General features: G+C 47.8%; 2 protein-coding genes across 2 annotated transcripts in view; one reads left to right on the forward strand and one right to left on the reverse strand.

Annotated features, from left to right (window-relative positions):
- CPS1 (carbamoyl-phosphate synthase 1) overlaps positions 1 to 27,661 on the reverse strand; it is a 190,925-nt gene that overhangs the window by 114,639 nt on the left and 48,625 nt on the right. The window contains exon 2 of the mRNA XM_087732304.1: positions 1,210 to 1,392. The gene's annotated coding sequence lies outside the window, so the exon portion shown is untranslated. The remainder of the gene's footprint in view (positions 1 to 1,209; positions 1,393 to 27,661) is intronic.
- LANCL1 (LanC like glutathione S-transferase 1) lies at positions 3,350 to 20,513 on the forward strand. The gene is made up of 9 exons (XM_009461951.2): positions 3,350 to 3,482; positions 3,737 to 3,854; positions 11,479 to 11,686; positions 15,664 to 15,799; positions 16,130 to 16,276; positions 18,273 to 18,455; positions 18,886 to 19,062; positions 19,347 to 19,419; positions 20,309 to 20,513. Exons 1-9 carry the CDS (start codon positions 3,399 to 3,401, stop codon positions 20,383 to 20,385), a joined length of 1,203 nt encoding a protein of 400 aa, XP_009460226.1. The 5' UTR covers positions 3,350 to 3,398; the 3' UTR covers positions 20,386 to 20,513.

Raw genomic sequence — 27,661 nt, forward strand, 5'->3', positions numbered from 1 at the left:
ACCTCTCTCACCACCCAAGTGCTTTGTTTGTACAGTTTTCCAGGACATTCCCACACAGTGAGAATGACCATGCTCTGTGGAGCACTTCCACACAGAGCCTCCCAAATCCCCTTTTCTATCCAACAAGGCCATGAAGGACACGTTATCCTTGCTCACTGCACTCCCTCACATACAGCACATAATCACAAAGGCAGGACAAGCAACCCTCACATTTATTATTATGGAATTACCATGCCAAGCCCATCTGGTCCACAGCATGGAGGCCACTGTCTGAGGTCAAACCGACCCTGAGAGGAGGCTATGCAGAGGGGCAGATGCTAAACCACCATTTTGGAAAGGCCACTTGCAAGTCCACATCTACACTGCCCAACTTTGGCATTTACTGACTGGAGATTAGCAGTAGGTAAGATTACAGAACTGAAGAATGCCTACAGCCAGTGAAGGGCAGTGATCCCAGGAGGAGGCATCTCCTCTCAGGTAGGAGGTGTTTCAGTTAAGTCCTCAGGCAGGATGCCAAGTAGTCTGTAGGTAGCTGTAACATCTGGCAGAGATTTGAGATTCACATCCTCACTGGAATGAGGAGGAAGCAGACACCCAGGCATCCTAAGGTTTTCTTTAGGGAGGACTGTGAAACTTCAACTTTTTCCATGTAACCGTCACAATTGAAGGTTGCTCGCTGTCCTGTCCACAGACACGCTACCAGTCCAGTAAGGACCACCAACAGCCAGGATCCTTATGCTGCTAAAATTCAGTTAGGATTTGTCTTTTAGACAATGCTGTGGAGCAGAAAATATTACACACTGTTCTTTTCTCACCAGTAGAAAGATTTGGGGATGTGTTTTCAACCACTGGTTGTGAGTCACTTCAGAAACAGATTTTGCTAGGGCTAACTTTGTGATGGGACTCCCAGGAAGGCTACTGGAGCTTGTTTTCTCACCATTTTCTCCATCTACTCTGACAGCTGCTTCCACACAAAATTAGTCTCTAGCTGTGTTCTGAACAGATTTGCTTTCATTGGTTTTTTTTTCAGTCAAGCGGCATAACCCTTTTCAGACAAAGCAAACAAACAAGCCCCCCACCCCTAAATACCTCAGAGTGACTGGGATTGCAATGAGAACATGGGAGCAGCTTCCCTCTGAGGCTCATTTCCTTCTTTCATTCCCTATTCTGCATAGGCAGGTTACTAAGAACGAATCAAGAGTCACTTACCTGGGCTCCGGGTGACAGCCACAGTGAGACACTCCGGATTTACCCTGGGCAGCAACAGGTCCATTGAAGCTTAAGTGACCACAACCATTTAGAAAATAGCATACCGAAACATAACTCCTGGGCAGGGTGAGTGAGGAGAACAGGCAGGATAATTTGGGAGAAGCATCTTTGCCTTGAAGTGATCTGGGGAAAGAAAAAAGAATATGAGATGAATCAAAAACAAAAGGAAGACTCTGAAGCTGAAATGGTGTGCCTTATGCTGGAAGTTAATACTGAATCATGCCTGAGGGAAGGAGGGCAGCAAATATTGTTTTGACCTGCAGATGGAAGGGAAGACCATAACACAGGGCTGTAAATTTGGCCATAAGCAGAAGACCCCATGTTATTTTTTGCTGATGCTAGAGCTGCCTCTCTGAATAATAAAGCTGCACAGTCAATCTCACTGCCCTGAATGCAAGGCAATGTTGACATGATTGAAATTCACTAAACAAGGAACAGCTGAGTGAAAAAGGAACTGAAAGCAAACACAATTGGGATTCCCTCTTTTCTGCTTGTTTCTCACCATCTCCTGCAATAGGAGCTTTGAGCTCTGATTTTACAGATTGTAATAAAGAATGGACACATAGACAGAAAACCAGAATCCTTTATATAATACAATCGTCCCAAGTGTGAATGCAGCAGCCTAATGTATTCCCATGCATGTTCTCAATCACCACCAAAAGGTAAATTCTTAGAGCAGCTGTTTCCCCTAAAGCCACTCAGATGGATTCAGCTCCTACAAGGGGCAGTGCCATTGCACTTAGACCTCTACAAGCCACCAAGAGCTTCAAGCTCAGCCACATTTATTTGCACTTCCCTGAGAGACACGCAGGCAAGCCTGCAGAGCTAGAAGTGCTGGGAGTCCCAAAGCTGCGCCTGTTGTGCATGCCAGCAAGCCAGATCCCAAGCAGGGTTGTCACAACCCATCTCAGGCCTACAGGGTCAGGAAAAGGGGAGCTCGGCACAGTGTTACACCAGGCAGAAAGACAGCAAGGATTCAGAAATACAGCACACGAGTACAATTTAGCCCATTGAATGCTACCCTGTAGCCAAAGGTACACTGTACATGGCTGGCTGCGCAGGGGCACACCAGCACAGGAGGACTGCAGGGAGACCCCTGTCACCAGGGCATCACAGCTACGTGGCATTTGGGATGAAGGGCAGGAGGACAAGTTACACTGCTCGGGGCTACAAGTTGCAAGGACCTACCGCCCAGTAACGAGGAAGACATGACTCAGCTGGCACGGGCAAGACACAGCAGCTTGGCAGGGGACAGCAAGGGAAAGCCACTGTCACTTGTCCAGGCCTGGCCCCAACCTGGGTGAGGAACTACTGCTGTTGGAGGGGAGCAGGACTCAACACATGTCCCTTTGACTGACCCTCTGCCACCACCTGCACCAGCTGGGCACCACACCCATGGGGCTCTCAGCCCCACAGGGCTGACCATACAGTGCCCATCCTCACAAGACCCCAAAAATCCCAGGGCCAGCTGCAAGGGATGCCAAAATCCCCAGGGCCAGCTGCAAGGGGCCCCAAACCCCACAGGGCCTGCAAGCGCCATAGGGCCAGCTGAACCAAACTGCATAGGGCCCCTAAACCCCACAGGGATGGCTACACGGGACCCCTAAAGCCCCCAGTGCCCCTAGGCCCCAAAGAGCCAGCTGCAAGGGGCCTTAAACCCCTTAGGGCTCCCTAAACCACACAGAGCCAGCTGCAGTGGGCCCCTAAACCACACAGCACTCCCTAAACCCCACAGGACCAGCCACGAGGGGCCCCTAAACCCTACAGGGCTCTCTAAGCCCCACAGGGTCAGCTGCCAGGGGACCCCAAAGCCTACAGGGCTCCCTAAATCCCACAGGACCAGCTGCAAGGGGCCCCTAAATCCTGAAGTGCTCCCTAAACGCTACAAGGCCATCCGAAAAGAGCCCCTAAGCCTCACGGAGCCTGCAAGCCCCACGGAGCCAGCTGCAAGGAGCCTTTAACCCCCACAGGGCCCCTGAAGCCGCCCGGCGCGGCCTGCACCGGCGCCTCAGCGCGGCGGGGCGCGGGGAAGGCGAAGAGCGGCGGGACTTGTACCGACACCCGCTCCCTTCCGGGGCGGAGCGGGGGCGGATCGCGGCGGAGCGAAGCGAAGCGGGGACGGCAGCACCATGATGGCGCAGCGGGCGCTTCCTAACCCCTACGCGGACTACGACAAGTCCTTGGCCACCAGCTACTTCGATGCCGCCGGGAGGGTGAGTGGGGTCGGGGTGAGGCGGCCGGGGCGGGAGCGGGCCGTCCTCGGGAAGGGCCCGCTCCCGCCCCGGCCGCAAAGCCCAGCTGGGCAGCCAGGAGCCCAGCCTGGTCCTGCGGTACCCAAGGGTTTCTAGTAAAGACCTGTCAGGTTACAAACCACCCGGTTCCCTGGTTGTGCCCCCTCCGGGCGAGACCCTATCTGCCTGCCGGTATTTCCTTCACGTTTGGTGTGTTGTTTTTTTTTTCTCCACAGCTGACCCCCGAATTCACGCAGCGGCTGAATAACAAAATCAGGGAGCTGCTCCAGCAGATGGAGAGGGGCCTCAAGTCTGCCGACCCGCAGGACTGCACCACGTACACTGGCTGGGCAGGTAGGGTGCCCGATCGGATCGGGTGGAGCCGGAGCTCTCCGGAGCGGACTTCTATGTTAGGCCAAGGCAGACCGTGGGTTTCTTTGGCTGTTTGAATGATCGCCGTACATCCATGTCAAGAACGGTGCTTCTTCTGCATGTTTTAATCCATTAAAACAAGGGGCTGTCTTTCTTGGGACTCCCTGTTCTTGGAGCAGGTTTCAAGCTGCAGCGGGAAGACTGTGGCGTTGCAGAGCAGGATTGGTCCTTCTCTTGGTTAATAGTGCCAAACTTAGGCAACGGAGAAAGCCAGCACCTGCTTGAGAGCAAAGATGGGAGCCTTCGAAGGGGCTGGCTCCACATCTGGCCACGGTGGGGACGGTGCCAAGTAAACCAGTTCTCCGTGAAGTAAGCAGATGCGCGTGGTAGGTCATTTACCTGCAAGGAGTCCTTGCATATGGCAGCGGTGAGCTTATGGCCTGAGATAATGTCCATCTTTTCTGTTTGGGCTGAATTTTATCTTATGACATTGTCTGATTGGCAGGTTGCTCCATTCCTGTTCCCCAGGTAGTGCCCCTCCACTTAGCCAGGGCTAGTTCTGCTCCAGTACCTGCTGGAAGGAGCAGAAATGCAAATGTGAGTATAACGAAGGACGAAAGCCTTCCTCACACTAACTCTTGTGTGCAAAGCTTCCAGGAGTTTGTCTTTCTTCTGTTCTGCATTTTCAACCTGGTTTTCTTTCCTTGGGAGCATGTCCTGCCGTCCTCTCCCTATTCCTGCCCACTGGAGCCAGGGAGGACACACCTTTCTCTGCCACTTCATCCTTGACTACTGCTGGGAGCTTTGTCAGCTTTCCTGCCTTCTGCACTGTGCCAGGCTCTAGGGAGGGACCCTGGGGTAGCTGCAATTCATCTCATGCTTGCTGCAAGATTTTTTGCCGCTTCTTTTTTTTTTTTTTTTTTTTGGCAATAAACTGCAATCCTAAATGGCAACGTTCTGCATTGTAATCTGGGTGTGGCTGGCTTGTGCTTGGATGCTATGGAGCTTGATGGCAACAGTTTGCGTGGGAGAATGGTGTTCATTATGTTGGTGCTAAACTAACGTTGCAGCTTGATGACAGCAATGTCAGAAATGCCTACTTAAAAATTTTAGTAAGGTAGACAGGTACCAAGAGCACTCTAGAGCAGTTCATAAGAAATGCTAGGATGCCAGTATTAAATTCCTGCGTGGGAGAACATTGATTTCATCAGTTGCTGCTTGGCAGCACTCTGCTGCTGCTGCCTGTGAGTTTATGCATTTTTGTTCAGTGCTGGCTGATTTCAGCTTGGGAGACAGGTTCAGTCTTCCAGTCTGTGTGACCCTGCTCTGAGGTCCCCTCAGATGAAAAGCACTCCATACGTAAAGATAGACTTCAGTCATGAGGTGCTACTTGGCATGGTGGTAGAGTCTACCTCTGGCCAGAATAATTCAGGAGATAAAGCAGGAGGAAAATTACCTGATGTTAGGAGTACCCTGAAAGTCTGCAGGGAGAAGGTAAACACCTTTCCCCAGAGACCACGTTCCCTTCCTTAGGGTGGCCGTAGGGAGCGTCATATCGGAAAGTGACTGCAGTTGTGAAGCAGTGGTTGAGAGCTCTGGTAGGATTTCAGCTCATTTTTATTTGGAATGGAGTTTCTCAAGAGGGATTCTTCTCTTTTCCTCCCAGGCATCATTCCTCATTGGGCACACAACCTTCTCACCTTGGCTGATAGGATTAGAAAAAACCCACAGACAGCTTTCCTCCAGGTCACAGCAAGCGAATTGAAGTTTGCAGACATTACACTGTATCTCTGTCACCCTCCCTTCTTTTCTAATCCTAGCTATGTTAATTTATTCAGTGCTGGTTTCCAGAGACAAAATTAATTGGGCCAAGACAGCAGCTTTTTCCTGTAATTGCTTATGTAGAAAAGGCTTGTTGAGTATCTTCTCATGTAAATCATTGCCCAGCAGTCTGAAATCAACCCGCACTCCTGTGGCCGCTAATAAGAGAGATTTGAAATGTGGCTCTCTTAGCGCAAACTCTGCGTGAAATGTAACATACTTGAGCGTACTACATTACACCCAGTAACACACAGCATATGCTGGTATTTACTTGGGTGCCTGTTTCTTTCCCAACGCACTTGACAGAGCCCTGTTCCCCCAGCCTGCATTTGTGCCAGGGAAGCCACGGCTTCTTGGCACGTGACGTTGGAGCAGAGGGAGGGAAGGACTTAAATTTTCAGCTCAGAGGCAGTGAAACACACTTTGGATCACGATTATCCAGCGTTACGGCTGAATGCCCTCAAAACACATTTGAATCGTCTTGTTACAGTTTTATTCAGTTCCCCATAGAGATCAGGGCCCCGTAGGCAACACCTGGTGTGCGCCTGGGTGTAGACCAGACTTGGCTGTTGTGTTCTCTTTTGTCTTTTAATCACTTTAGCTAGACTGCTGTAAGAGCTTTTGTGGTCTTAATCTGTTTCATCGGTATCAAAGAGTTGACTGAGGGAACATAAACTGCCATAAGCTAATTCTGAATCAGAAGCAGTTCAGATCCTGGCAGAAGTACAACTGCCTCATCCATTTTCAAATAGATGAGCATGAGGATGCCGAAGAGTACGTACATGTGAGTTGATAATTCTCATAGTGCAAGAGGCCTTGCTCCAAAGACTGCCTCGACTGGCTGGGAGCATAGATGATAGAAAGGGAATGGAAGGAGACTGACTTCACTGCTGTCACCTCTTAGCTAACTGCAGAAGCTGGGAAGCTCCTGAGTCCAGTGGCTGGCAGACTGTTGTGTCCTTCCAAGATGATAAGGTGATCTGCCACCTGAAATGGTATATAAGGGAGAGATTCCCCTTCCTCCACATTATGGCAGTGCCTTTGGAATTTGTTTCCCATGTGCGCATTCCCTTCTCTAGCAGTGTCATAGTCATGGCTTTCAAAGCTTGAGGGCCTCTGAAATAGACCGGTGAGTCCAGCTGGCCTGCTTCACCCACACCTTTTGGCTGGCCTGTTGGCAAGTGGAGATGAGGAGCAGGGCTGAGTTGCCTTTTGAAAGGACTCTTCAAAAGACACGCCAGATCAAAGAAAAGCCATTTAAGTATGGATGGAAATTCTGACCGTACCAGTTCAGGAAAGCTTCTGGAAAAACACCTTTCACTCACTTTAGTGCAGTATCTCAGTTTTAACCTCAGAACCCAGGGAACTTGCATCTCCTTAAGAGAGTTCTGTTCGGAAAAACAGAAATCCTCAGGTAATCCCTGCAGAATAAGAGGCAGTGAGGCTGCATTTGATGAGAGAGAATAGAGTGCCTTATGTCACCCACATAAACAGCATTCCTGCCAAGTGCTTGGTGGGTAGTTTTTGTGAAATCTCCGTTCTTGGAGATAGTCAGTATTTGACTGGACAAGGCTCAGAGCAGTAGGATGTAAATTTGAAGTTGGCCTTACTTTCAGAGGGTTGGATCAGATCAGCTCCACAGATGCCTTTTGACCTAACCTGTTGTAGGATTCTGTGATGGGGTAGTGGGTAGTTTTGGTTTGAGCTGGGCTGGTTTTTTTGTTTGGTTTTTTTTGGGGGGGAAAGCTTCTTTTGTAAAAAGTTTTACAAAAGAAGCTTTGTTACCCAGGTTTTAAGGCTGGAGAAGCTAAGGCATCCTGAGAAATTCCCCATTTCCCACAATGCACTAGGAAGGCAAGCTGCAAGCTGTAGCAAAATGCACCTGTGGCTACCCAGACAGTTCTGAACATGGGATGATACAGCCCCCCGGAAAAGATGTCTCACTGTCCCATTCAGCATGGCTTTGGCATGCATTTATGTGCGCAAGATAACATCCCACGCGTCTGCACCAGAAAAGATGCTTGTTATCCTTTGAGCTGGGCAGTAAAGCTATGCCACCTCCTCTGTAGCTTTTACTCCGTGCCTGACTCATTAAAATGACATTAGGTTTCTCACTAGAAATCATCAGGCTTCATCACTATGTGCAGAGATAGATTTCCGCTTCTTCCCTCTGTGTTTGACATCCTGCTTGGAGGGTGCTGGCTGACTGACTTCCCTGGGTCAATGCAAGATCTCTGAGCTCTTTATTACTGTAGATGGCAGGTTTGGAACTGGTCCAAATTAGGCCAAGAAATCTCCTCTTTTGGCAACCTATTGTCCTTTGTGAAAGGACCACATTGCAGCCCAGCTGGTGGACAAGGAGGCATGTTCAGAGCAGTCTAATGGGCATCCCTGCTGGTGCTGTCAGCAAGGGGACTGCAGCGGAGCTGACACCAAGCGCTGCTTCCTCTCACTTTTATCCACTCTATTCAGCACGAGGGGGAAGCTTTGTCTCACTACTGCTGTTCTCCCACCAGCAGAACTGTTTGCAATGGTAGTGCAATCCAACATAAAGAACAAGTCTAAACTTGCAGGGAAGGTGAGGCACAGCTTTACTTCCCTTTGATCAACAGAACGGTCATATGGATGAGAGACTCTTTCAGCCTGCTGCGGTGCTTTAGCTCTCGAGCAATAACTTTTCTGGTATCTCCAGCAATGTCTGCTCTGTTGAAAGCAATGGTTGCTAAAGTCAGGGCCATCATCAGTAGCCAACTGATGCAGCTGGTGCAAACAATTCCATTTCTACTATGTAGGTTTAAGTCTCCTCCTCTGCCTCACTCAAAAGAAATCTCTAATGCAAAGCACCCCTCTGCATCTGCAATACTGCTCATACAGGATGGCAAGAGGGCAGAGATGTTGTTTACTGTCCTACTGAAGATGTTAAATAAACAGGCTTTGTGAGAGGCATGCAGAACTGATTTTTGCCTCCTGATTCCCTGCAGTGAGCAAGCATCTCGGGCATTAACTCTCCAGTGTGTTGGCTTCCTGAATACTAGAGATGGCAGTTTCAGTCATCAGAGCCCTGCTAAAGGATGTGCTGTCCATAGCACATGTGTTCACTGCAGTCTTCACTGCACCGTCAAGTGATGTCTGATGCATTTGCCATCGCGTGTGGCTATGCAGCAGGTCTTACACTGCAAGGAGCAAAAAACTTTGGAGTCTGGAGAAACTAGAGAGAAGAAGGTCCAATAGTAACCAATAAACAGAACAAAGCCTGTACATCTTTGCCAGTAGCAGGCCACAGGCAGCCACTGCATGGCAGTTCTGCTGGAAACAATCAGGAGCCTCAGGTCACAAAAACAGGTCACATTTCCAACTGGGACACTGAACACAGACCTCCAGGGCACACAGAAATGGAGCAGACCCACTGCTTACCTAGCCGCATTTGACTGATGATGCCATGTTTGTATAGCACTTAAAACGTGCCAAACAAACACCCAGTCAGTTGGCAAACCCTACCTGGTCAGATGGGGTGAGGAAGGTATTATTGGAGAGGGATTGAGGCAGAGCTGTGGAATAGCCTCTGCAGAGCAACACTGCCTAGCTGAGCCAAGTTCATTAGGTGGAGACTCTTATCTCCAAACTGAACTGCCTCTGAAACATGCTGCCTACATCTTGGCACACAGGTCAATATAGGATATTCCCCACCCAGGTGACTGCATTTTGTATCCCTCTAAATACATCTGTAAACATTGCCTCTTTATGCATGGGCCTGCCCTCCTCTTCTGGCCTTCCCTACTTTTGGGGTCACAGATAGCAACAGAGCGAGCAAGCAGCAGGCTGAAGGCAGCACTGCGTTGTACCCTTCTAATCAGCATAGGAGTATGAAGTCCTTGAGGAATAAGCTGAGAAAATTGGGTTTAAATTCAGTTTGTAAGACCTTTGGGTTTTAAGGAAAAAATGAATGATTTGGGGAAGCAACTCATCCCATCCACGGTTTAGTATAGGTCAGTGTTTTTTTGGAGTCTTGTCCAAAGATGCTTGGGCCTGGGAGGAAAGGGGGCAAGAAATGTTTTAAAAGAGGAGAGGCAAAGAAGTCAGAGGAAAACAACGCTGAGACATTTACTTTCTAAGAATTCAATCCTAGCAGTAGTCTTAGTATAGTAGCTATGTACATAACTAGGGTGGTACGATGGCAGTGGGAATAGAAGCTACTTACAAAGCAAAAAGTTGTATATTAAAGCAGGTAAGTCAAGAGTGCAAATCGTGCTCAGACAGCTATCAAGCCTATTAAAGTCTAAAAGCTGTGCTAGGTGCTAAATAAATCAAGGAGAGTCACTTGACATTTGCTAGCTGGAAGAGGAGCGTTTCCCTTTAAAGAAAGGCTTCATATCCACATCCTTATAGGCTTGAGTGATGGCACCATACATCTGAGCTCTCTCTGGAAATACACTGAACTGCTTAGAGAGAGGACAAGGTTATTAGCTTCAGCAGGAAATTGAAATTTGCCCTTGATATACATGTGGAATTGAATTGTCTGTAGCACGAAGCTTTGGAGATTACCCATGCAAAATGAGAAAACGATCTAAATTTAAAATGGTCCTCAGTACCATGGAAAGTAATTTTGCAGCATGCTTGCCCCCCCTCACTTTACCACATCAAAATCTGCTCTGTTAATTTAAGCTTAAACATAGGACCTGAGTCGTCTTAGAAGTGGTACTGGTAAGGGGATAAATAAGCTTTTCTCAAAGTGATGTAGGCCAGTAGTTTTTTTTTCAGTGCATGTTTGAGGATGCCTTCCAGATCAGAAGGATGGTTCAAATGTAGCAGACCTTTCAGACACAGACTTACTGAGGACTCCTCAGTTACTTACTAAAGGCTTCAAGAGCTGGTTGAAGACAGGGCAGACAGAGGCAAAGGACAGCAATTGATGTGACTTCTCAGTAGCGGAGTTGTTTCGTTTCTGTAGCTGGCTAGCCCATTGAAAACCTCCAGGGAGGACCATGCAGCCTTTTCCAGCATTCCAGGTAGCTGTTTATGTTCCAGACAAGGGTTGATCTCATGAATGATGTGCTGCAGAGGAGAGTTGGGCAGGCCCTTTCTTTTCTAGGATGCACCAGTCCTTGGTGTAGGGCCTGGGACCTGCTCAGCAGCAGGAGATGATGTCCAGGGAGCTGTTAACAACCTTGCTGGTGCTTTCCAGTGGGAAGGAAGGAAAAGGAAAAAAAAAAAGAAAAAGAAAGAGCCAAGTAGGATGTCTTAAGGGTGCTGATGACATGTCACTTTTTTAAAAATCCAGTCCAGGCTAAGTGACCCAGCCCTTTACTTCCTGGCATGGGAAAAAATAATTGAGATAAGGTAACAACTCAGCACTGCTCTGCCACAAGTACTATCTTGCCCAAAGATTTTTTTTTTTCCCTCCACTGTTTAGCAACAGTCCCAGGTACAGTTGATAGATTTATGTGGGTTTGTCTAGGTCTCATCTTTTGCTCCTTGCTACTAAAATTGTATGTAACCTGTGTATCAGAAGCTCTGCTGTTGTCCGGGACCTCCTGGGTCAGATGCTGCTGTTTGTCTTGACCTGCTTGAGCAGCATCAGGTGCAAGGAGGTCACAAAGCAGCAAAAGAAGCTGTGGATGCTGCAGCTATGGTTTATGCCTCCAGATGTGCCTGAGAAGCCTGTCTAGAAGGCTTATGCCCTAGATGAGGCTGAGGGCCAGGCTTTTATGTTAGTTAAAACAGCCAGGGTGCATAGCAGGAAGGGTAAACTTTTCTGGTGGGTGCAACCTTTATGTTCCTTTTGCAGGCATTGCTTTGCTGTATTTGCACCTGTATGATGTGTATGGAGACCCAGCCTACCTTCAGGTGGCCCACGAGTACGTGAAAAAGAGCCTGAGCTGTCTCACAAGACGATCCATCACTTTCTTGTGTGGAGATGCCGGGCCCCTGGCAGTGGCTGCTGTCGTCTACCGCAAACTGCAGAATGAGAAGCAATCAGAAGACTGCATCACTCGGTAAAACGCTTGGTTATGTCTTTGATCTAATGTTCTTCTTGCTCATAGAGCTGGTCCGGGCTTGTACCAGGCACTCTCTGCCAAGCCTGAATACATTTTGTTGCAGTCTTATGTGAGAGATAATCCAGTAACTCAGCAAGGCAGCGCAAACTTGTTTTGCCCTGGGGAAAAAGCTAACTTTAGGACAAACACGCTTGCCTGGCAGCCTGCAGGCTGGGGAACAAGGATATTGTTCAGCTGGTATTGCCATCTTAAAAATAATTCCAATAAACACAAGAAGAAAAAATGCCAAAATTAAAAAAACCCAGAAGGTGAGGTTTGGTATTTTTTCAGAACCCTTAAATTTAGCTTTACAGCCATTTTGATGAAAAGGAGAAATGTGGCAGGATTATTAGATTAATTTTGTCACTCGCTTCCACTTGCTAATTGTTAGTTGACTTTGACTTAAACCTAAGATTGACAGCATCCCTTTCAACAGCTGAATGCAGCTGGTTATGATTCATTTATTTCTATTTCCTGCCTTTCCTCAACTGTTTTCAAATGTATTTCTGTTGGGTACTTAAGACAAAAAAAGGACAAACAAGCAGTCCTACAGTCAGATCAGCATGTGGCAGAGGAAGGAAAAAAGTTAAGGAGATGCAGTTGCAAGCTTTTCTTGCTTAAGGGAGATCAGTTTTGAGAAGGTGAGAAACAGCCCTGTAAGCTTTGTTTCCATTTACGTGTGGTCAGCACAAAACCAAGATAAAACCCCTGACACTTCAGAACAACACTGAGTGCCCTTAAACAGCCATGAGCAAGTGATGTGTAATATCAATTAAAAAAAGCCATGGGTGGGAATCAGGTGCCTGTATGGTTTGGACACCCAAGTTCCCACTCCCTTAACTAAGAATAGCTTCTGGTTTATGTGGATATGGTCAGTCTGTCAGAGGACAGAACTCTCCTCTTTATTCTTGAAATAATCTCTGGTTTAGGTTTTGCTTAATACTGTGTCAAAGTAGTAAATCTCACTATGATTAATATATTTGCTAACAAAAAGGGAACTAATCTGTCAAACAGTACTGGACAGTTTGGTCAATGCATAAACCCCAAGTTGTGAAAAATCCCTAATTCATGTTTTTTTGCTGTACCTCTCCCCTCCCCGTATCCCTCCTGTTCTGCCTACAGTTTTGTGGCAGAATGGAAACTCATGATTAATTGTGCACTGCCATCTAATGGCATAATAAAGGCAGAGTCTTGGAAATTGGTTTCTTCATACATCTGAGAGGAGGAAAAAAGAAAAATGTGGCTCTCTCGAATGAACAGTTGTACTGTCCTTACTCTGCCACCAATTCCCAGCACAGGTAGCCTGACCATGCTACCTTTAAAAGGGGAGTATTTCTTTAAGAAATAGCTCGCTTAATCAAAACTCTTAAGTGCGTTTTGAGTATGCTGTTTAGTTACAGAACAGTTGCTCAGTTGTGCAGTGCAAGTGCATAGAAAGCGCACTTCCGTTACAGCTGTGGACAAGGATGGCCTCTCCCCATTTTGTTCTCTGTCTTTTAAAGCACCTCATCTTTACAGAGCCCAAGGAGAGAATCCATCAGCCAGGTTTTACCTGCAGTGGAAGAGACAGAACCCTGCTTTTTCTTAGCACCTTGCTCTTGCCCAAATGAGTTCATGACCGACAAATGTGCTTTTGTGCTCTGGAGAGACTAACATTTCAGGGCAGCCCATTTTCCAAGAGCCTGTGAAAATCTGAGCCGTGTTCCAGGAGTCCTCTTTTCCCTGCCATCTCTCACCAATTCAGAAGGTCAAAGGTTTGCTTTTAGAGCCAGTGGCATACAAAAATCCCATCTTGCTCTACAGCTACCTCACTTTCCCTCTGTCCAGAAACTACTGATTTTTGACAGTTGAGGTAATAGGCTGATATGTGAGCAGGAGTGGCTCTTCCTTTCAGGGACTTCGATTTACCCCCTCGCACCTGAGAAATGCATTCTGCATGCAATCAGTCCAGAAGCATCCCAGGCATCTCTGGCTGCATGCATGCCGTGCAGCCCTGCCCTGCATTTCAAAAAACAACAGAAACTGCTGGCATGCTTCCTCCCCTGATTATCCTGACTGGGAAAGCAGCTAGAGGTAGAAGCGTAAGGAGCAAGAATAGTAGCTCCAGCTGCTTCAGATTTCCCCACGAAAAGATTTCACATCCAGACCTCAGAAAACCCCTACTGTGGGTATTAGTGTATATCCACCCATCCATTCCTTCTGTTGCACCTGACATCTCAGAGCTGAAGGACATCACCAGCCAGCATCTCTTCTGGCCAGCCTGCTGCTGGGCAGAGTCTGTCTGTCGAAACACTGCTTTCCTCTTTGGAAACCCTCCTCTTCATCTGCCTTCCTTGGACCTGGGGACAAGGGACATGAGGAGGCAGCAGGGCTTTCCTTTCAGCCCATGCAGCTGAAAAAAAAAAGTCTGTCTCTCGGGTTTAATCTGCAAGAAATCTCCCCCACGGAGCAATGCACATCTCAAGTGGTACATGAGGAGACAGGGCCAGTCCACCTTGAGACACTGCTCTCTCCTTTCTCCTTCAATATCCCTGCTCACTTTGAGTCTACTGCCAACGGAAAGTTTCTGCCGTGGGGAGTCACAGCCCAGCATCCTCTCTCTGCTCTGAGGGTGCTCTGGACATTTGGTTGCTTCTTTCCTTTGCAACACATTGTTCTGCCCAGCAGCAAAGGCTGCCAAGGCACCTTTTCTGCTCCTCATGCTGCTGTGACAGGGAAGCCCTGCACACACACAGCTCTCCTGGCTGGTTTCTTAGCCCCCTCCCTGTTGCAGCCACAGCAGGAAGCAGCTGAGGGAACAGCCGTGAAGCCACTTATGCTGGTATTTTAAAAGTGATGGCATTTTTCAGATTGCTGTCTCAGGGGTGAACAGAAAAATAAAGCCAAAACGAGTCACATCCCTGCCTGCTGCTCTGACAGGGAAGGACATCCAGCCTTGTTGGAAGTGTGATGAGAGGCAAAACAAAGGAAAAATTGCATCGAGAGTGAATTGGGCTACAAACCACCAGTGTGAAGAGCTGTCAGTCTCTGTTAGCACTACAGGAATATCACTAGCTTTGCAACATGATAATAGAAAAATGGCAAAGAAAATATCTGACTCCATCAGACCTCTCGCTCTGCACTTGTGGGCTAAAGCCTGGTGCCAGCCAGGCAGTCCTCAATGTGGGGCTGCACCACAGACAGGCTGCAGCACTCACACTCTGCTGAGCTGTTCTCACTACTGCTCAACAATCCCTAGAGAAGACTACTTACATGTACCACAGAGCCTTGATGTTAAACAACATTTCCAGCTGCTTCTCCTCACCTAGATTTTTAGCTCATGGAGACTTGTCTTTCTCCACTGACAGTGTAGCCCTGGCCACTTGCAGGCATGGAGAGAAAGGGGCTTTTCTATCAGGACTTCTGAGCATAAGGGGTAAGATTTTTCCACATACCATCAGCACTAGTTTGATTTTCTACTATTCCTTGAGCAGTCAAATTAAACAGATACCAGTTTACTTTGAAAATTATCATTTTTGGCAGAGGATCTGCCCTGCCAACAGCATGACAGGGAGGTAATGGTGGGCAGGCTTTCCTTGCTGAATTGGGGCAGCCTTTCCAGAGCAGTCTGCAACTTTATGCTGACCATTTCCTATAGCCCAGGTTTCTCCACCTGTAGCTTTCCCAGAGCTGGTGCTCTAAAAAACAAGCACATAGTACAACTGCATTGTAAAGAGCTGAACAGACTAAAGCAATAAACCAAACAAAAAGCATAGGGGAAAGAGGGATTCTGCACCTTGCATAGCTGGAAGGCTGAGACCCAGAGACTGGTCTGACATCTCCCAGGGCACAGGCAGCATGAAGGAACAAACCATGTGTTTGAGCTCCAGTCTCACTGCTTGGTTACATGGCTTTGACCGTCCTCTAATCTCCCCCATGTTAATTTTTCTTTGTAGTTTGCTCCATCTACACAAGCTTGACCCACGAGTGCCAGATGAACTGCTGTATGGGCGCATGGGCTATCTCTATGCACTGATATTTGTGAACAAGCACTTCGGAGAGGAAAAGATCCCTCAAAGTCACATTCAGCAGGTACTGCGGCTTCTGTTGGTTTGTTAGCTGTCTCTTCCCATGCAGCTCATCTTGGGGCAGGTAAAAATCAATGCTAGATAGAGAGAACTCTAGCAACAAAGAAGAAACCACATCATGGTATCCATGCTGCTCTTCTTCCAAAGGGACAAAGCACTACACACACACACCCCCAGACCCACCCTATAAATCCATAGGCAGTACTGAAATGGCACACATTTCACTCCCTCCCCCACACTCTTCTCTCTGCTTGGGCAGAAAAACAACTCTCTTGTTCTGTGCTGTGTCCAAGACACCAGCATTTCCCTTACCTGCGTCTGTTCCCATCCACAGGTCTGTGAAGCTGTTGTAGCCTCAGGAGAGAGCTTGGCCAAAAGGAGGAACTTCACAGCAAAGAGCCCACTGATGTATGAGTGGTACCAGGAGTACTACGTAGGGGCAGCCCATGGTTTGGCTGGGATTTACTACTATCTCATGCAGGTAAGAGACTCTGGAGGGGATGGGCCCTTAGCAGCTGTTTCACGTTTCTTTGAACAAGGAGGAGCATTTGAAGTGGCTCTTGGTGATATCAACCTGGGCAAGATTCCTTGTCTGATGGATTTACTCCTGGGTTTGATCACATATCCCTACTTCTAAAGGTTTTCTCTAAATCTGTGAGATTGAATTTCCCACCTCCATGGCAATCAGTAGGGAAATGTGGCCGGCATTATACCAGCAGTTTCACATAATGAAGCCCTGTAGGTCAGCTGGATCTGAGCTTCCCCCTCTTGTGTTAATTGCTTATAAAGTATTCCCATTGGTTGGTATCTGTGGGTTTCCTGCATTTTTGAGGTGGTTACTTGGAGCAATCTCAGACCGTTACAGAATGAGAATCTCTGTAAGAAAAGCATGGTGAAAGAGATTGGTTTGTAGTAGCAAAGTGGGAAATGCCTTTGTTTCCAAATCGGGGCCTATATCTAAATGTTAAAGACGGGGGACTTTTTACTTTGATAAAGCAGCTGAATTCTGTAGTGCCTGAAGTAGGCAGGCAAGACAAGAGGTTGGGAGCTGCAGTGCCCCTTTGCTTTGATGCTGTCTTTCTCACGATTTTGCACAACTCACTGGAGCTCTGGGAATCTTCGCTTCTCCGGCTCTGAAATGAGGGTGATAATTCCCCTATGTGGGTCACTTTGTGCATAAGTTTACAGTGCTTAAGCTCTTAGGAAAATAACAGCAATAAATAACATTGCATTTTCAAAGCATTAAGGGCACCTACTGAGCAACACAAATTATTTTAACACAGCAATGTTCATAGAAATAGGTGATATCTTTCCTTAGACCCAACTCTCACAGCAGGTGGAAAAAAAGCCAGCAGGTTTCAAGTATTTGAGCTTTCCTTCAGCAGCCTCAAAGTTCAAGCCCATATACAGGATAAGAGGAATTCCTGTGAATATAACCCTCTTAGGTAACTCAGAGAGGAAGGGGTGGTTGGTGTTTTTTAAGCAGAAGGAGATTTGGCAAGAGGAGGATGCAAAGCAATTACTGTCCAGGAGTACAGAACAGCTAGTTGGGAGCGGGGGAGACAGCAGTGTGCTGTGAGCCCCAGTTTGCACCGAGTCCCTGAGCTTGTTCCCAGGCTGTTTTAAAGAATTTTAAGTGTAAGTCTCCCATCAAATACTGCATGGGCTTCATGCCTCTCTGCTGTATGAAGTACAAGGAGCCTGGATCAGCCAAGCATGATGCACAAAGGGCCTTGGGGGAAGCAAACAAGGAAAATATGGAGAGGAGAACATTGGACTTTTATCTCTAATGGTTTTACAGCACAAGTATTGATTTTTAATTTTCAACTTACCAACCTGGGAACAATGCGATCCTTAGATGAGAGCGCTCATTGCAGTCTGCCATGGGAAGTCAGAACTGCACAGATTTCATGTGGGGCAGTGTCATTGGAAGAGGACACTAAAGCCACTCCCTTGCTTCTGTCTGAGGTCAGCGGTGAAGTCGCCCCCTTGCAATTACCCAGAAACGTCTGTGAAAATGCAGCATCACAGCCTGCCAGCTGGACTGGCCCAGCAGCTCAGAGCTGAGATGCTCTAGGTGCTAGGAATCATTCCTAGTATTCATCCTTAACACTGGTTTTATACGGGTTATCTCCTTACTCCAGCTCTGGGTACCTGAAACTATTCTTAGTCATCTTCAGGAAAAGCAGCAGCAAGCACTTTTGCTTAGAGGGCCAGGTGACACGTGAGGGGCAGCCTTTGTTTCTGGGGATGCAAGGGTATGACTGGAAGTATGTCCCCACCAAAGGGCAGAGCAGCCTGGGGCCAAGTGGGTATTTGTGATGTGTGAAAGCCTGGACCAAAGAAATGACTGGATTTACGAGGAGCAAGAGGGAACGTGACCATAGGTGCCTTTGTTTCTGCCTTTCAGGCAGATCTTGGGCCTCTTAGGGAGAGACAGAATGGTAATTCTCCTGATTTAATGCTTTCTCTCTCAGCCTGGCCTTGGAGTGAGCCAAGTAAAACTGCACAACACAGTCAAACCCAGCGTGGACTACGTCTGCCAGCTCAAGTTCCCATCTGGCAATTACCCTCCGTGCATCAATGACACCAGAGACCTACTCGTCCACTGGTGCCATGGGGCACCAGGTGTTATCTACATGCTTGTCCAGGCGTACAAGGTACCAGAAATCTTGCAAAGACCCCCTGGGGACCCCTAAATGTGGAACTTCATCATGGAGAAGACTCTGTTGAGACCCTCCCCCGCCTGAAAGTAGGATGGCTTGTTACAAAGAAATCACCCCACAGGGACCACTGACTGAAACGGAAATTAGCCTTTTAAAAAATTATGTCTGAAAATACCCATCAGCTGTGTGGGGTGTCCTGCTGCAGGTAACTGATGGTGACAACTAGTTGTGTGTGAAGTAATAGTCATACAGCCCCATTCATCATGTCAAAACATCCTCCTTTAAAGTAGACAGCAAAGTCACAGCATTAAGACTTCAGTAGGAGAGAAACTAATTAATCCAAGCCTCCCCACCACTCACACAGGGATGCTCTTTGTGTGAAGGAAATTGCCTCAGCAAGAGGGAATATTTCTTGTCTCTGCAGGTCTTTGGGGAACAGCAGTACCTAAATGATGCCCTGCAGTGTGCAGAAGTGATCTGGCAGCACGGGTTACTGAAGAAAGGCTATGGGCTGTGCCACGGGACAGCTGGCAATGCTTACGGCTTCCTAGCACTGTACAACCTCACTCAGAACATGAAATACCTGTACAGGGCCTGCAAGGTGAGAGCCTGCATAAGGAAGGGAGAGGGGATTATTCGCTTCTGCCTTCTACGTCACTACCTTTGCCTTTGAAACCTAATTTGTAGTGTGGCAGAGATGCAGCTAGATCTGACCAGCTCCACCAGAATAGCCCTTCAGCAGCACAGTCACTGTCTGACAGCCTATACAGAAGGAATATCCTGCAGAAGCCTTGGTCTGCAAGGGATAATGTGAGGATGACGGTGGTATTTTTTTTAAGATAGTCTTTAACAAAATTTCAGCACTTTTTGTTCCTCTTTTCTCAGTTTGCAGAGTGGTGTTTAAGTTACGGTCAACATGGGTGCCGGACTCCAGACACACCATTCTCTCTCTTTGAAGGTAAGCTCCATCTCTATGCTTGTGTTTTGCTCCTGGATCTGAGCCAGTCCAGCACCAAGGAAAACTGAATACACACTCCACTGAAGTCTTTGCAAAACTCAGTGTAGAAGATGGGGAGGAAATTGTATTCACAGTTTTTACCCTTTCCCAGAAACAGCCTTCTTGTAGCACAGGCTAATGTCTTAGCTGGAGCATCCTGTCCTCTTGGGCCTCCCATGCAGATTCTGCACACAGGTCTTAAGGGGAATTCTTTAATGGGTACAGGCCAAAGTCTACCTTATGGTAATTTGTAGCCTGGCTTCTCAGACAGTCTCTTTTCTGTGCATTTTTAAGGATTAAAGTCCTTCATGGGCTTTCCAATTTCATTTCAAAGGTGAGTGAGGAACAAATGGGGCTGCTTTTGTAGGCCTTTTTGGCTCCAGTGGTGCTTTGTAGCTCCTACTAATGGCTCCCCCAAAATCTGCCATCAGCAGGTATTGCTGAAAGAGACGGTTCCTCAGCTACCGTAAATCTCCCTAGCTTTGCTGCAGGCCAAGGAACAAGGGCAGCTACATCAGTGAGGACCTGAGGCAGGGTCCGGAGCTTTGCAAAGATACTCAGATTATTAAACCTGTGGACAGGTAAAGCAGAAGGGAAGGAGCTGGAGGGGGGAAGACCCATCACGTTTTCCCAGGTGCTTTTCAACATTTGATTAACTTCAAAATGCTTTACCCACTGAAGTACCTAAGTTGCTTGGGAAACCTGGGGTCAGACCTTGGAAATGATTTAGGTCCTTCTGAAAATGTTTTCATTTCTTCTGTCTTCATGACTCATTCACCCCCTGGATAATTCATAAAATGGGTGCCCAAAGGTAATCTCTCTGAAGCACATTGTGTTTTCTTACCCTCAGGAATGGCTGGAACAATTTACTTTCTTGCTGACCTGCTGGTGCCAACCAAAGCCAAGTTCCCCGCATTTGAACTCTAAATCTGAGCTTGGCAGTTTCCTGCCTGGGATCCTTCCATACTTGGAAAAGCAGTTTGAAGCTGCTTTCTCCTTCTTCCAAACTCATCGTTGTTCACCTAACTGAACATAAATCCATCCTCCTGAGGGCATGCTGAGTTCTCGAATATTTCTAGTCATCTCATTGCATTGTTTCAGTTTAAAAGACAGAATGCAGATTTTGCTGGTGTCTCTTAAAAATGCAGGGCTGCAGGTGGGAGCAGGGACAAAATGTACAGTATTTTGTTGGCTATAGAGTTTTGCTATTTTCTGTATCCCATTTCCTGGGAGAAAGTTTTCTACTGAATGTAACTTTGGCCATTTAATTTTTTTCATTTTTTTTTGTGCTGACAAATAGGTGCAGGAATTTAGTTGCCTTTGGAAAACAAAAGATGAAAAACTGAGACTATTGCCCTGCAAGTTGCTTTTAAGTGTTTTCTTTCTGAGCACCCAGGGAGTAGGCAGTTCAGTAGTTGGGCTGCTCTACATGACACAATTGTGATGGGCTGTGGAGTGTTTATAGATTTTTTTTTTTAATGTCAGATTGCAAGTGGCACAGCTGGAACTGACATGCCAAAGCTTTGTCCTGAATTTCCACCTGTTTGCTTTAAAGGCAAAGGCTATGTATAGCGCTCTTGTGCATTTTTTTTTCAGTGATGGACAAATAATCCGCTAGCTTTTGTGCTTATTTGCCATCCTATACTAAACCTTGCAAAAGTACATAGATCATCTAATGGAAAACTCCAATCTAAAAGTGAGCTAAACATGCTTGCTGGTGTGGTCTCTTCTGTTTAGTTTTAAAAGTTTATTTTTCAGTCTTTATTTAAAATTGTGTATGAATATTGTAGGTGTTAGGTGGTGCCAGGCCTACCAGCAGCAACATGGGAAAAGAAATGTATTCCACTGAGTTGCCAGTGTTTAACCTATTACCTGTATAGATGTTGTTTACATGCTTTATTTTATAAGCTTTCCTGAACCTGGATAATTTGAGTCACTTGTTTGCCTTGTTACTGCTTGTTGTAGTTCGATATGCAACCACACATCTACCCAACTGGAAAAACCTGCCCTGGGTTAAATAGCGGTTAAAAAGCAGACCAGATACTTGCAAGGGGTAGATGTGCTTTTCCATCCTTAGCTGATGCTACACTAATTTGCAACAATTAGGGACCTGACCCTATAAACCACTTTCTTAGCACTGAGCACGAGCTAAACACCGAGCACGCTGGAAGTTACTGATGCAGCTGTACTGCTTTGTGCTGTTTGAGGGCAGCTCCTCAGCCTGCACAAGAGTGGACATGGGTTTTGTTCTTCTAAGGGCCCAGTTGCTAAGTGCCTCAGGCCACCTAAGAGCAGGCGAGCAGCTACAGGGCAGCGTGGGCAGCCTCCAAGCCAGCGCGCGCCTGCACCAGCGATAGTGAAGCTGGAGACCCAAACCTGGCACGCTAACACAGCTAGCTCACGTGCCTGAACACAAGGCAGCCTAGCCACAGTGGCATAGGCAGACCCTCAAGAACCTCCTGGATGGGCTGCTCCAGCAACGAGTAGAAGCCATTCCTGGAAGGCTGCCCATTTCCTCAAAGTCCAGCCTCCTGCTGCCATCACATGTTTCAGGAAGTTCATCAAAAGACAGCCTGAAGCACAGAGAAGCTCGTCTGCTTTGGGCTGGGCATCCCTGCCAGAAGCCTCAAGTTCATGCAGACTCAGCAGTGGTCATCCCCTATCATTCACGGCACCTAAACAACACAGGGAGGTGACTGGAAAGGAGGAAGCACAGCTTTGAGAGCAGGATTTGGCTATTCAAACAGCTTGGGGGTGGGACCCTGTAGTACAGGAGGCCTGCTGTAAGTTACCTCCCAGCTTGGCTGGTGTGACGGCAGTGTAGGGACACTGCTCTGAGCCCGGGTTTCTCCTGGGCGCTGCTTCCATCAAGGAGATGGTTCATGCGGTCTGGTGTCATGGCAGCATCACATCCCAGGGTTCGTACACTGATCAGGGGATCATCAGGGCCTGGTGTACAACTGCTGAGTGGAGCACTATTTAATAAAAATATTGAAACAAACAAGTTCTGGGTTATTTTTACCCCCTGCTTTGTGACCAGGATTCATGTCTGAAGAGATCAAGATATGCCACAACAGCCATGCCAGAGGCTCATCAGCCTCCCACACTCCCTGAGTGTTAAGAGTATTTCGTGTTTTTCCCTGTCTCCAATCCATCAAGGCCAGTCCTGTGCTTTCCCTCGCAGGCTGTGCTTTTCTCCCAGGACATCATTTTGCAGTGCTGTCTCCGTCCAAGGCTGCATCCTCCCTGCTGTGGCTTCCATTGAGACCACAGTCCTGCAGTTTAGTCTTAATTGCACCAAAATACGCCTGTGTGCAGTGCTGGCCACCAGAAAGAGGATGTAGATCCTCCAAAAAAAGCACCCTCCTGCCCAGTGGAAGGAGGAACAGGCTGCTTCAGGGAGGCTGTGACTGTCCAGCACCAGAGGCTTTAAGACCAGGAATGGTATGGGTAAAGGTGGTCCTGCCCTCCAGCGCAAGCATAAATTAGGTTGCTTGAGGTCCTATACAGCCTAGTTTTCTACAATTTCCATTTCTATTAAGGTTTGTGGTAAAGCTCTTCAGGGAGGGGGTCCAGCAATCAGGATGAGAAAGAAGCATAGTGCAGAGTTTCTCTGGTTGCCCTTCCTTTCTCATACAGAGGTGTGGTGCTGCTCACTTGCACCCATCTTCATGCCAAGCAGAGGGAGCGGGAGCAAGACTAAGCCTGAAAACACACAACTGCTCTTGCTTCAACAAGCTACCTGAGAAGGACTTTATCAGAAGTGTAGACATTTAACACTTAGTTCTTGGTGATGGTTATGTTTGTCCATGGCGGTGTTCCGTTCTTAAAAAAAATCAAGTGCCTTGTACTCCCAAGAAATAAGTAAAAAAACCACATTTTGAATGCATTGCCATCTGGCTCAGTTTGTGTTCCCCTCCTGTGTATACCAGTGTGATCACTAAGATGAAAAGTGTCCCAAACACTGTTAACCAAACATCATCTGTAGGTGTGCATCTCCTCCAAGAGCCTGCTGTGGTTTCAGCTCTCAAGAGCTGACGGCAGCCTCCACTATGAAAGAGGTGACATAAGGACAGTGCAAGGGGACAGATATGCTATTGCTGCCTCTGCCTAACTTATTTCATTTCCCATTCCTACATATTAAATTTTCAAATGCCCACAAACTGCGATCAGCACTGATGCTAAATCTGTGGTTAATACTATGTTGCCAAACAAATCCCCCCCAGGAGCAGTCCTCAGCCCCTACAGCATTAGCAGTCAGACACACAGCTCGTCTGATAAATCAATTTACGAACTACTGCTGCAGTTGTTCAATGCACACTGGTTTCACTTTGAAATCACTTCAGAGTAGACTGCTGGCTGCGGCGTGGCAGATGCCCTCCTTGAGCTGATAGGGAAAAAGCACAAGAGAAGAGCAACTCAGCCTCCGCAACCCCAGCTCGGCCTCCTGCCCCCAACAGGGACGCTGTTCCCATCTGACAGGCACGGAGCTGGGCCAGGTGGAGAATTAAGGTTGCGTGTCCCACGGGCGATACCACAAAAGCAGCTGTGGGAGAAGCAGCCATGCAGGGCACAAAGCTGCTGGCGAAGGGCTTCATTTAAACAAGTTTTCCAGCCAGACCTCGCTTCTCTCCAGTATCTCATCAGACTTCCATCCCTCTGCACCACTCTCTCGCCTTTCCCCCTTCCTATCTTTTATTTTGTTCGTGGTTTTCCACCACAGTGTAATACCTTGGCCAAATTTGAGTAGGGTTTTCTGACCATAACACCCAAGCGAATGTGGCTGGTCCCAGTGAGACCACAAGTCCTGCTCCAGGCCAGCAAGGTTCCAGCACATACAGTTGATTTGTTGCAAGAGGGTTTTTTTTTGTTTTGTGGTTTTTTTTTTTTTTTACATTGGGAAGAACAACACAGGTTCCTCACATCTTCCTGCCCAGAAAGGCTGAGTCCTTTGGCCAACGTGTCCCCCACATCCCTTTAGCTGCACCCAGGAAAGAAACATGAACTGAAGGCCAGTACCCAGACCAGGAAATCGAAACCAAGAGTTACAACTTGCAATGTTATGAAGTGTCCAAAGACAAAATCCAACAGAGTGGGAGGCAGCAGATCTGCCCAAAATAAGCACCTGAGGAAACATGGTGGAGCCCAGCTAGGCTTCCTCCTGGCAGGGGAGCTGGCTTGAGGATACCCCTTGCTGAAGCATGGGTGGAGGTGGCCTCAGAAAGGGGCTGTGTGCCCCCAGCAGGTGGCAATGCAGCCTGACAGCAGCAGCCACCCTGCCACTGCCAAGCACATGCCTGCACCCTCAGCTGCTAAATCGTACCTCGAGAGAGCTGGGATTCAGCTCTTGGGTAGCCCTGGGAAAGTCACGCCAACAAAAAAGCCCACATCGTTGAGGTTGTATTTGTATACTGTGTGGGATGACAGAGATGAGAAATGTGGAAGCTCTTCAGAAGTGCATGGCCTCTAAGTGAGTTATATACGCACTCAAAAAAAAAACAAACCAGAAAAGCACATCTTTCCTAATCCTGCCTGAAGCCACCCAGGCTCCTCCACAAGCCCCCACAGAGGAGGACAACTCCTCATGCTCCTCAGCCACACAGGCAGGTTTTCAAGGAAACGCTCCACGCGTTGGGTGAAGATGCTCTATGCCTCCCCACGTCAGTTTTACAGACGTTGCACAAGTTCCGCCACCAACTGCTCCCAACTCCCAGGAACTAGAGAGCCAACAACCCCCATCCCCACAGGCTGCCCTTGGCTCTATGAAGTCTCCTGCACTGAATGTGCCTCCCCTAGAACGCCATAGGGTTTGGGGACATCCCAAAAGGGCAAGAGCATCAAGAAAACCCAGCTGGGCACATGTGTAAGGGTGCCAAGGCTCACCACTGAGCTATTTTGATGTCAAGGGAAAAAACAGGCCTAGGCAGGGCTGAAATGGCTCCTGCAGATGGGCTTGCAGTGCTGTCTCTGTTGGGACATGGCCTGAAGCCAACAGTGCCAGAGCAGCCTTGGGTCTCCCTGACCCTGCTGACAGGCAGTCTTGGGAGGTTTCGGGCCACTCCTTGTTTCAGCCACGCATGGGGACAGAGGAGCACAAGGCAAGGAACTGGGCCCCTTGGAGTGGGGGGTTTCAGGCCAGTGGGTTTTTTCAGGTTTTCAAGGGGATCCCTGTGCACAGTGGGTGTGCAATGTTAGCATCCAAGCTCACTCTCAACACGGCAGGAAGCAGATAACTAAGCTCAGGCCAACAGACTCAAAACCCCAAATTCAGTATCACAGCTGGCATGGATGGATACTGCAGCATCTTTACAGCTGGGCCTTTCAACTTACCAAGCACAGCTCATTAACCTTGGCAAAAGGGGTAAAGTGTGGATTTCCAGATTATAGCTGAAACTGAGAGGGTTGTTTCATTGACTGTTCTCCCTGAATCAATCAACACAGCTTATACCTTCTGCTTGCCTTTTTAGTTTTGTTTTTCCTCCTTACCTTCGCTTTTCTTGGCGGCAGTAATTTTCTGGAAAAATCGTTTTTGTGGGCCAGATCTGGAGTTGCGTAAAGCCCATGGAGTTAAGCTGATTTAGAGCAGTTTAGGACCCAGCCCTTCTGCAACAGCTGAATGTAGGAGTCAGGAGGAGTTTAACTTTGAACAGTTGATCTAATGTCAGGCCTAGCTAATAAACCTGTTTGTGTCTGACCTTAGCAGTGAGTCTTGGCATATTAATTAAAGGATCCCAGCAAGATCTGACAGGTAGCTTTTTGTTGGATTTTTTGGTTGGGATTTGTTTGTTTGCTTTCTTTTGGAAAGAACAAGTAAACTCTTCCATCATTCAGGATGTCCCTCATCGAACATCCCCTTACCATGAGCTAGAAACAGCACTCTCCCTTTAACACAAACATATTTACATCCCTCCTGTACCCCCGTCTTTGCCAAAGATTACAGAATATCACTTCATACCAACTGGGCTTCAGAGTGCTCCTTCCCAGCTCTGGAGCGAGGATCAAGGATGATGCTACTGCAGAAGTGACATTGCTTGGCTTGGGTGATGCTTTGCAAGCCCAGAGAGGAGATGAGGGGCTTGCTGTGCCAATGGCTGTGCTGGCACTACTGTGAACGTGGCATTTGGTGCCTGGGCATGAGCATTGCCTACCACCCTGGTACCACCCCATTGGCACAACTGACCTTTGAAAACAGAGGATGAGCATGAAGATCTCTGCCTGCCTGGGCAGGTGCAATGCATGGCTGCTCTGAGACCCGAAGAGGACCGTGACATCTTTGCATCCTGCAGAATTTTTGCTGTTTCAGAATCAAAACCACTCCCTCAAAAGCTGTTGGGGAAGAGCAGAACAAAACAGCTCTCAATACAGCTGCTGATTCGAGACAGAGCCTGCTATTGTTTCACTCACAAAAGCTTTGTATTCCCAAGTGTTGCTCAAGCCAGCTTTCACCCGCAGCATGGTGGTCCCTGCTGTTTCCTCCTGCAGCAGAGCTGCCTGAAGACACTTCTGTTTTACTTCTCTCCCCACCTCACTCTCACCCACTTGTTTCTGTCCGCATGCTGCCCTTTTTGGGGAAGAAGGATGGTGGCTTTTACTCCGGATCTTTTCACAAATCCAGTTTACAGCATCACAGCAAGGGGAAGGCAAAATGCAATGTGGGAGGAAGGCAAAACCAGCTGAGCACAAGGAAACCTGCACCCTCCCTGCTGCTCATGCGGAGGAAGCATTTGAGCATAGCCCAGGACCACCCAAGAACAACCTCATCCCCAATATTTGGGCAATCTAGATGCTAAGAGTTGCCAGCAGAAAGGGGAGAAGAGGATTAAGTTCTTTTTCATGTAGCCTTCAACTCCAGAGGCACAAGAGCCATTTGTTTTTGCCGCCCTCTGTGCTGGATGGGACACCTTGCAGCCACCCTTCACCCTCAGAAGTTGTGCATCGCCTCTGTTTCCCCTAGAGGGTGAAAGATGGCAAATTTGGCCAAAAAGTACAATAGATCCTGTAATGAATGGCCACCCTTGAAGCCCATGGATGACTGCACACTGCTCTGCTTCCTCTGCAGCAAGGAAGGCAGCCAGCAACGGAGAAGGCACAGAGGCAGCGCTAAAAACAACCTGAAAGCCTTAAGTAGTGAAAAAAGAGCGCGGCTGTGGGGAACCATTTAACTCCATCTCCTCATGGCTGGGGAATTTCTCACTGGCAGGAC

The sequence above is a fragment of the Nipponia nippon genome, unplaced genomic scaffold, assembly GCF_047370975.1.
Source record: "Nipponia nippon isolate SJK-2023a ecotype South Korea unplaced genomic scaffold, ASM4737097v1 scaffold_5, whole genome shotgun sequence".
In the NCBI taxonomy this organism is placed as follows: Eukaryota; Metazoa; Chordata; class Aves; order Pelecaniformes; family Threskiornithidae; genus Nipponia; species Nipponia nippon.

Bases quoted from the DNA above. Each gene is read 5' to 3' on its own strand.
- LANCL1 (XM_009461951.2), top strand. From the start codon at position 3,399: ATGATGGCGCAGCGGGCGCTTCCTAACCCCTACGCGGACTACGACAAG. The intron at 15,800-16,129 runs GTACTGCGGCTT...TCCCATCCACAG, and splicing joins CTCAAAGTCACATTCAGCAG to GTCTGTGAAGCTGTTGTAGC. The intron at 16,277-18,272 runs GTAAGAGACTCT...TTTCTCTCTCAG, and splicing joins TTTACTACTATCTCATGCAG to CCTGGCCTTGGAGTGAGCCA.